The sequence below is a fragment of the Centroberyx gerrardi genome, unplaced genomic scaffold, assembly GCF_048128805.1.
Source record: "Centroberyx gerrardi isolate f3 unplaced genomic scaffold, fCenGer3.hap1.cur.20231027 Scaffold_54, whole genome shotgun sequence".
Lineage (NCBI taxonomy): Eukaryota > Metazoa > Chordata > Actinopteri > Beryciformes > Berycidae > Centroberyx > Centroberyx gerrardi.
In genome coordinates, this window is record NW_027605188.1 from 338,180 (window position 1) to 348,179 (window position 10,000).

Genomic DNA, 10,000 nt, shown 5'->3' on the forward strand with positions numbered 1-10,000 from the left:
CATGAATGTCATAACAACAAAACTGCCGAAGTGTCTCAGGACAGAGACAAAAGGATCCAACTGATCTAACAGCAGAGTGAACAGAGGAGACATTACTGAATAAGACAGAATCAGTTCTGCTAGTAAAATAAATCATATAAGAAAACTGACAAAGCAAGAACAGTATTAAAATAATAAGTATTATAACAAAAAAGTAATTGTACTCTCTCTCTCTCTCTCTCACCCTCTGTCTCTCTCTCACCCTCTGTCTCTCTCTCTCTCTCTCCCTCTCTCTCTCACCCTCTGTCTCTCTCTCTCTCTCTCGCTCTCTCTCTCTCTCACCCTCTGTCTCTCTCTCTCTCTCTCTCCCTCTCTCTCTCACCCTCCTCTGTCTCTCTCTCTCTCTCTCTCTCTCTCTCTCTCACCCTCTGTCTCTCTCTCGCTCTCTCTCTCTCTCTCTCTCTCTCTCTCTCTCTGGCAGCGCGAGCGCCGGTCTGTCCCGGTCGTCTCGCTGCTCGTTCACGCGCCTCGCACCGGAGACTGAGATTAACCTCCGGACCGTTTCACCTAAAGTTTACAGATCCGCTGTTGTTGTTGTTGTTGTTGTTGTTGTTGTTGTTGTTGTTTACATCCGGGTTCGGTTCAGAGAGGAAGATGGAGAGAAGAAGAGAGAACACAGGAAGTTCTTCTGTTTAGAAGGAGAGGAGGGGGAGGGGGGTTTCCTCCAACCGGACCGGTACCGGCAGTTTATCTAGATGCTGCTGCTGTTGCTGTTGTTGTTGACGGAGAGGAGGATGGAGTGAATTAGGAGATGAAAGGAGGAAAGGAGAGGAGGAGAGATAGAGACTGTAAGTTTTTCTGACCAGAGAAGAAGAGGAGGAGGCAGGAGCTGCTGCTGATAGGAGGAGAAGAAGAAGAGGAGGAGAAACTTTTATTTTCCACGGAAGCTACAGCTTGGATACTCACAAGAAGAAGAAGAAGAAGAAGAAGAAGAAAAAGAAGAAAAAGAAAAAGAAGAAGAAGAAGACAAGGAGGGAGTTGTAACTTTAAAAAAACCGAAGCGCGTTCACGCGGGGGGGGGAGCCGCCGATGCACGCTCCTTGTGCCTCGTTCCCCGCGCTCGCCGTTTGTCTCATAGAGGCTCTATTGTGTTGGCGATGACGTCATCGTCCCCACCGCTGGTCGGTGTGATCTGAGCGCGAGAGAGAGCTTCGAGACCGCCGGGAGCGCGCCTGTGTGTGCGTGTGCGTGTGTGTGTGTGTGCGTGTGTGTAGTCTTACTATAGTTCTGAGGAAGCACTCTAACTCACATCCTGTCTGTCTTCCTCTGTCTGTCTGTCTGTCTGTCTATCTAACCAACAGACAGACAGACAGACAGGCTGACAGACAGACAGGCAGGCAGACAGACAGACAGACAGGCAGACAGACAGACAGACAGGCAGACAGAGAGACAGACAGACACTTGTCTGATTGCAGTTGAAACAGTTCAGAAAGCTTGCAGAACCTGTATTACACACACACACACTGAACACACTCTGAACACACGCGTGCGCACACACACACACACACACATACACACGCTCTCTCTGAACACACACACACACACACACATACACACGCTCTCTCTGAACACACACACACACACACACAGTCACTCTCTCTCACCACAAGTAAATCCAGGTTGTGCAACAAGCTGCAAACTGAACCAACGAACCAACCAACCACTCCCAGAGAGAGAGAGACAGAGAGAGAGAGAGAGAGAGAGAGAGAGAGAGGGAGAGAGAGAGACAGGGAGAGATAGAGAGAGAGAGAGAGAGAGAGAGAGAGAGAAACAGACAGAGAGAGAGGGAGAGAGAGAAACAGACAGAGAGACAGACAGAGAGAGAGACAGAGGAATGTAAGAAGTTTTAGACGGAGAGAAGGAGCAAGAGACATTGACCACCAAGAAGAGAGAGAAATATTCAGAGAGAGAGAGAACAGGATGTAGGGTGAGAGAGAGAGAGAGAGAGAGAGAGAGAGACAGGCAGAGAGAGAGACAGACAGAGGGAAACAGACAGGCAGATTTAACTCCACTCTGCTGCAGACGGACTGTATTTAGTCACTGTGCATAGTCAGTAGTGTGTGTGTGTGTGTGTGTGTGTGTGTGAGGATGAGTGGTGGTAAAAAGAGGAGTGGCTTCCAGATCACCAGTGTGACATCAGACTTTAACGAAACGCCGACCAGCCAATCGGCTTCCAGCGTCCTGACCGTCCTCCAATCGTCCTCCGGCCCTCAGGGAAGCTCCTCCCAGCCGACCACGCCCTCCCTGAAGAGGAAATACGCCTCCCAGGATGCCTCGGGGCAGGGGGCGGGCTCCTCCAGGTTCCGAGTGGTGCGATTGGCCGGCGGGCGGGGCGAGCCGTATCGCCGCGGGCGATGGACCTGCACAGACTTCCTGGAGCGGCAGGAAGGGGCGGGGTTTAGAAGGGTGATGGACAGCATGAGACACGCCCACTCCCTGGAATCCCTGGAGATGATTGGTCTGGACAGAGAGAGGGGCGGGGCCGGCGTTCATGTGCATTCCCAGGGAACCTCCCACCTGCTGGCTCAGCCAATCAGAGGCGAGGGGGCGGGGCTCGTACTGCGCAGCGGACCGCCTTCCCCCATGCACCAAGAGCCAATCAACATCCGCCTGCTGGACTCCAAACAGCCAATGGGAGGGCGGGCTTTAGACTCCACCCCTCCACCCCCTTCTCCCCGGCCACGGAACATCCCTCCTCCTCTCCGATTGGACGTTGACGCCGCAGGACGGGTACACACACACACTAATACACACACACCTGAACACACACACACTAATAGACTAATAGAGAGATTAGTTTCATGAGTTTGTCCAGAGCCTCTAGTTAGCGTCTAGCTAACAGACAGTAGCAGGCAATGTGAACATCCTGTTCAGCTGGGGGAACATGACACATTTTTCAAGCCGGATTTGGCGACAATTTGAGATCAGGTGTGGTTGTTCAGGGTAGTTTAGGGTAGTTCAGGGTAGTTCAGGTAATTCAGGTAGTCCAGGGTAGTTCAGGGTAGTTCAGGTAGTCCAGGGTAGTTCAGGTAGTTCAGGTAATTCAGGTAGTCCAGGGTAATTCAGGTAGTTCAAGTAGTCCAGGGTAATTCAGGGTAGTTCAGGTAGTCCAGGGTAGTTCAGGTAGTTCAGGGTAATTCAGGTAGTCCAGGGTAATTCAGGTAGTTCAGGTAGTCCAGGGTAGTTCAGGGTAGTTCAGGTAATTCAGGTAGTTCAGGGTAATTCAGGTAGTTCAGGGTAGTTCAGGTAATTCAGGTAGTTCAGGTAGTCCAGGGTAGTTCAGGGTAGTTCAGGTAATTCAGGTAGTTCAGGGTAATTCAGGTAGTTCAGGTAATTCAGGTAGTTCAGGGTAATTCAGGTAGTCCAGGGTAGTTCAGGTAATTCAGGTAGTTCAGGGTAATTCAGGTAGTCCAGGGTAGTTCAGGGTAATTCAGGTAGTCCAGGGTAGTTCAGGTAATTCAGGTAGTTCAGGGTAGTTCAGGTAATTCAGGTAGTTCAGGGTAGTTCAGGTAATTCAGGTAGTTCAGGGTAATTCAGGTAGTTCAGGGTAGTTCAGGTAATTCAGGTAGTTCAGGTAATTCAGGTAGTTCAGGGTAGTTCAGGTAATTCAGGTAGTTCAGGGTAGTTCAGGTAATTCAGGTAGTTCAGGGTAATTCAGGTAGTTCAGGGTAGTTCAGGTAATTCAGGTAGTTCAGGGTAATTCAGGTAGTTCAGGGTAGTTCAGGTAGTCCAGGGTAGTTCAGGTAGTTCAGGTAGTTCAGGGTAGTTCAGGTAATTCAGGTAGTTCAGGGTAGTTCAGGTAATTCAGGTAGTTCAGGGTAGTTCAGGTAATTCAGGTAGTCCAGGGTACTCCAGTGTAGTTCGGGGTAGTTCAGGGTAGTTCAGGTAGTTCAGGGTAGTTCAGGGTACTCCAGGGTAGTTCAGGTAGTTCAGGGTAGTTCAGGGTAGTTCAGGGTACTCCAGGGTAGTTCATGGTAGTTCAGGTAGTTCAGGGTAGTTCAGGGTAGTTCAGGTAATTCAGGTAGTTCAGGGTAATTCAGGTAGTCCAGGGTAGTTCAGGTAATTCAGGTAGTTCAGGGTAGTTCAGGTAATTCAGGTAGTTCAGGGTAATTCAGGTAGTCCAGGGTAGTTCAGGTAATTCAGGTAGTCCAGGGTAGTTCAGGTAGTCCAGGGTAGTTCAGGTAATTCAGGTAGTTCAGGGTAATTCAGGTAGTTCAGGGTAGTTCAGGTAATTCAGGTAGTTCAGGGTAATTCAGGTAGTTCAGGGTAGTTCAGGTAATTCAGGTAGTTCAGGGTAGTTCAGGGTAATTCAGGTAGTTCAGGGTAGTTCAGGTAATTCAGGTAGTTCAGGGTAGTTCAGGTAGTCCAGGGTAGTTCAGGTAATTCAGGGTAGTTCACGGTAGTTCAGGTAGTTCAGGGTAGTTCAGGGTAGTTCAGGGTACTCCAGGGTAGTTCACGGTAGTTCAGGTAGTTCAGGGTAGTTCAGGGTAGTTCAGGTAGTTCAGGGTAGTTCAGGTAGTTCAGGTAGTTCAGGGTAGTTCAGGTAGTTCAGGGTAGTTCAGGTAGTTCAGGGTAGTTCAGGTAGTTGAGGGTAGTTCAGGGTAGTTCAGGTAGTCCAGGGTAATTCAGGTAGTTCAGGTAGTCCAGGGTAGTTCAGGGTAGTTCAGGTAATTCAGGTAGTTCAGGGTAATTCAGGTAGTTCAGGGTAGTTCAGGTAATTCAGGTAGTTCAGGTAGTCCAGGGTAGTTCAGGGTAGTTCAGGTAATTCAGGTAGTTCAGGGTAATTCAGGTAGTTCAGGTAATTCAGGTAGTTCAGGGTAATTCAGGTAGTCCAGGGTAGTTCAGGTAATTCAGGTAGTTCAGGGTAATTCAGGTAGTCCAGGGTAGTTCAGGGTAATTCAGGTAGTCCAGGGTAGTTCAGGTAATTCAGGTAGTTCAGGGTAGTTCAGGTAATTCAGGTAGTTCAGGGTAGTTCAGGTAATTCAGGTAGTTCAGGGTAATTCAGGTAGTTCAGGGTAGTTCAGGTAATTCAGGTAGTTCAGGTAATTCAGGTAGTTCAGGGTAGTTCAGGTAATTCAGGTAGTTCAGGGTAGTTCAGGTAATTCAGGTAGTTCAGGGTAATTCAGGTAGTTCAGGGTAGTTCAGGTAATTCAGGTAGTTCAGGGTAATTCAGGTAGTTCAGGGTAGTTCAGGTAATTCAGGTAGTTCAGGGTAGTTCAGGTAATTCAGGTAGTTCAGGGTAATTCAGGTAGTTCAGGGTAGTTCAGGTAATTCAGGTAGTTCAGGGTAGTTCAGGTAGTCCAGGGTAGTTCAGGTAGTTCAGGTAGTTCAGGGTAGTTCAGGTAATTCAGGTAGTTCAGGGTAGTTCAGGTAATTCAGGTAGTTCAGGGTAGTTCAGGTAATTCAGGTAGTCCAGGGTACTCCAGTGTAGTTCGGGGTAGTTCAGGGTAGTTCAGGTAGTTCAGGGTAGTTCAGGGTACTCCAGGGTAGTTCAGGTAGTTCAGGGTAGTTCAGGGTAGTTCAGGGTACTCCAGGGTAGTTCATGGTAGTTCAGGTAGTTCAGGGTAGTTCAGGGTAGTTCAGGTAATTCAGGTAGTTCAGGGTAATTCAGGTAGTCCAGGGTAGTTCAGGTAATTCAGGTAGTTCAGGGTAGTTCAGGTAATTCAGGTAGTTCAGGGTAATTCAGGTAGTCCAGGGTAGTTCAGGTAATTCAGGTAGTCCAGGGTAGTTCAGGTAGTCCAGGGTAGTTCAGGTAATTCAGGTAGTTCAGGGTAATTCAGGTAGTTCAGGGTAGTTCAGGTAATTCAGGTAGTTCAGGGTAATTCAGGTAGTTCAGGGTAGTTCAGGTAATTCAGGTAGTTCAGGGTAGTTCAGGGTAATTCAGGTAGTTCAGGGTAGTTCAGGTAATTCAGGTAGTTCAGGGTAGTTCAGGTAGTCCAGGGTAGTTCAGGTAATTCAGGGTAGTTCACGGTAGTTCAGGTAGTTCAGGGTAGTTCAGGGTAGTTCAGGGTACTCCAGGGTAGTTCACGGTAGTTCAGGTAGTTCAGGGTAGTTCAGGGTAGTTCAGGTAGTTCAGGGTAGTTCAGGTAGTTCAGGTAGTTCAGGGTAGTTCAGGTAGTTCAGGGTAGTTCAGGTAGTTCAGGGTAGTTCAGGTAGTTCAGGGTAGTTCAGGTAGTTGAGGGTAGTTCAGGGTAGTTCAGGTAGTTCAGTGTAGTTCAGGGTAGTTCAGGTAGTTCAGGGTAGTTCAGGTAGTTCAGGGTAGTTCAGGGTAGTTCAGGGTAGTTCAGGGTAGTTCAGGTAGTTCAGGGTAGTTCAGGTAGTTCAGGGTAGTTCAGGTAGTTCAGGGTAGTTCAGGGTAGTTCAGGTAGTTCAGGGTAGTTCAGGGTAGTTCAGGTAGTTCAGAGTAGTTCAGGTAGTTCAGGGTAGTTCAGGTAGTTCAGGGTAGTTCAGGGTAGTTCAGGTAGTTCAGGGTAGTTCAGGGTAGTTCAGGTAGTTCAGGGTAGTTCAGGTAGTTCAGGGTAGTTCAGGTAGTTCAGTGTAGTTCAGGGTAGTTCAGGGTAGTTCAGGGTATTTCAGGTATTTCAGGGTATTTCAGGTAGTTCAGGGTACTCCAGGGTAGTTGAGGGTAGTTCAGGATAAATCAGGTAGTCCCTGTCTAAACCTTAACCCTTAGTCTCTCTCTGCCCCCCCCCCCCCCCCCTCTCCAGTCTGTTCTCAGGCTCTCTCGCTCTCAGCCCAGCTCCCCCCCCCACATTCAGACTCCAGCAGCTTTCAGCCTGGACCAAACCATGTTCAGCCTGCCGGGGGACGCCAGGTGACACACACACACATACACATACACACACACGCACGCACACACACACACACACACACACACACACACACACCTCCAATAATAAGGCTACTGAACTCAACCTGACACCAGTATGATATTCACAGAGCCGGCCTAAATACCACAACAATACACACACACACACACACACACACACTTTCTCTCCACAGTGCAAGGTCAGCTGATAGTGAGACCAGCTAAAATAGACCTGGGGTGTGTGTCTTAATATGTGTGTGTGTGTGTGTGTGTGTGTGTGTGTGTTTTAATATGTGTGTGTGTGTGTGTGTGTGTGTGTGTGTGTGTATGTGTGTGTGTATTATTACAGATTTGGATTAAGAGCAATGGGAGCAAAAGAATAGAGGAGCTATTCATGAGAGAGAGAGAGAACCCTGTTTCTTTTCGCTCTCTCTCTCTCTCTCTCTCTCTCTCTCTTTCTCTCTCTCTCTCTCTGTCCTCGTGAAAGGTTTTCTGTGTTTGGGTTGGAAACATGTTTCTGTGTGTGTGTGTGTGTGTGTGTGGGTGGGTGCGTTAATGTGTGTGTGTTAATTTGTGTGTGTGTGTGTTAATGTGTCTGTGTGTGTGTGTGTGTTAATATGTGTGTGTGTGTGTGTGTTAATGTGTCTGTGTGTGTGTGTGAGTGCGTGTTAAATCATCATTACTCATGTATCATATAAATATTGACAGGAGAATGAAATGTTGGGACACACACACACACATTAACAGACACACACACATTAACACACACACACACACATTAAAAGACACATACACATTAACACACACACACACACACATTAACACACACACATACACACGCACACAGAGATTCAGGGAGTGGGTGGGAGGAGAATTCCACAGCAGCGATTCTATTGGCTGAGAGAGTGAGTGGGCGGGAGTTGGAATGAGAGAGTGTTGGTTTGAACCAATCAGAGAGCAGAGACAGAGTGTGTGTGGGAGAGAGAGAGGGTTAACCTGATGTCTCTCGCCCATTTAAAGGAGAGAGAGAGAGACAGAGAGACAGAGGTTTGGTCTGGAATCGAACTCGCGATGCTGCGATCAGGACGCCAAACGGCTGCTTCTGATTGGAGGAAAACATCTTCTATCTGTCAGTCGAGTGGGTCTAGAATCAGGCTCTCTGATTGGTTGGTTTGAGCTGACCTCAGAGAGCGCTGGCCAATCACAGAGAGTCTAGACAGAGAAGGTTTGGACCTTAACGAGAGACATAAGACAGTTTGGATCTTAACGAGGGACAAAAGACAGTCTGGATCTTAACAAAAGACAGTCCGGGCCTTAACGAGGGACAAAAGACAGTCTGGATCTTAACAAAAGACAGTCCGGGCCTTAACGAGGGACAAAAGACAGTCTGGATCTTAACGAGGGACAAAAGACAGTCTGGATCTTAACGAGGGACAAAAGACAGTCTGAATCTTAACGAGGGACAAAAGACAGTCTGGATCTTAACGAGGGACAAAAGACAGTCTGGATCTTAACGAGGGACAAAAGACAGTCTGAATCTTAACGAGGGACAAAAGACAGTCTGAATCTTAACGAGGGACAAAAGACAGTCTGAATCTTAACGAGGGACAAAAGACAGTCTGGATCTTAACGAGGGACAAAAGACAGTCTGAATCTTAACGAGGGACAAAAGACAGTCTGGATCTTAACGAGGGACAAAAGACAGTCTGAATCTTAACGAGGGACAAAAGACAGTCTGAATCTTAACGAGGGACAAAAGACAGTCTGGATCTTAACAAAAGACAGTCCGGGCCTTAACGAGGGACAAAAGACAGTCTGGATCTTAACAAAAGACAGTCTGGATCTTAACGAGGGACAAAAGACAGTCTAGTCTGGATCTTAACGAGGGACAAAAGACAGTCTGGATCTTAACAAAAGACAGTCCGGGCCTTAACGAGGGACAAAAGACAGTCTGGATCTTAACAAGGGACAAAAGACAATCTGGATCTTAACAAGGGACAAAAGACAGTCTGAATCTTAACGAGGGACAAAAGACAGTCTGGATCTTAACAAAAGACAGTCCGGGCCTTAACGAGGGACAAAAGACAGTCTGGATCTTAACAAAAGACAGTCTGGATCTTAACGAGGGACAAAAGACAGTCTGGATCTTAACAAAAGACAGTCTGGATCTTAACGAGGGACATAAGACAGTCTGGGCCTTAACGAGGGACAAAAGACAGTCTGGATCTTAACAAAAGACAGTCTGGACCTCAACGAGGGACAAAAGACAGTCTGGATCTTAACAAAAGACAGTCTGGGCCTTAACGAGGGACAAAAGACAGTCTGGATCTTAACGAGGGACAAAAGACAGTCTGGATCTTAACAAGGGACAAAAGACAGTCTGGATCTTAACGAGAGACATAAGACAGTCTGGATCTTAACGAGGGACAAAAGACAGTCTGGATCTTAACGAGGGACAGCAGACAGTCTGGATCTTAACGAGAGACAAAAGACAGTCTGGATCTTAACAAAAGACAGTCTGGATCTTAACAAGGGACAAATGACAGTCTGGATCTTAACAAGCGACAAAAGACAGTCTGGATCTTAACAAAAGACAGTCTGGATCTTAACGAGGGACAAAAGACAATCTGGATCTTAACGAGAGACATAAGACAGTCTGGATCTTAACGAGGGACAAAAGACAGTCCGGATCTTAACGAGGGACAGCAGACACTCTGGATCTTAACGAGAGACAAAAGACAGTTTGGATCTTAACAAGGGACAAAAGACAATCTGGATCTTAACAAAAGACAGTCTGGATCTTAACAAGGGACAAAAGACAGTCTGGATCTTAACAAAAGACAATCTGGATCTTAACGAGGGACAAAAGACAGTCTGGATCTTAACGAGGGACAGCAGACCGTCTGGATCTTAACAAGAGACAAAAGACAGTCTGGATCTTAACGAGAGACAAAAGACAGTCTGGATCTTAACGAGAGACAGCAGACCGTCTGGATCTTAATGAGGGACAAAAGACAGTCTGGATCTTAACAAAAGACAGCAGACCGTCTGGATCTTAACGAGAGACAAAAGACAGTCTGGATCTTAACGAGAGACAAAAGACAGTCTGGATCCTAACGAGAGACAGAGTCTGGACCTTAACGAGGGACAGCA

The 10,000-nt window shown here is 47.4% G+C and overlaps 1 protein-coding gene across 3 annotated transcripts in view; it reads left to right on the forward strand.

The window, feature by feature from the left end:
- The window catches only part of tsc22d4 (TSC22 domain family member 4), a 90,386-nt gene that overhangs the window by 75,697 nt on the left and 4,689 nt on the right, over positions 1-10,000 (forward strand). For 2 of the 3 annotated variants that reach the window (XR_013504097.1, XM_078282264.1), the window contains exons 1-2: positions 485-2,769; positions 6,747-6,853. Coding sequence is in view for 2 of the 3 variants with exons in the window: in XM_078282264.1 (XP_078138390.1) it covers positions 2,128-2,769; positions 6,747-6,853 (749 nt within the window). In the remaining variant the exon portion in view is untranslated. Of the gene's footprint in view, positions 1-484; positions 2,770-6,746; positions 6,854-10,000 lie in introns of those variants that run through there. The other variant, XM_078282265.1, reaches the window with a different exon arrangement.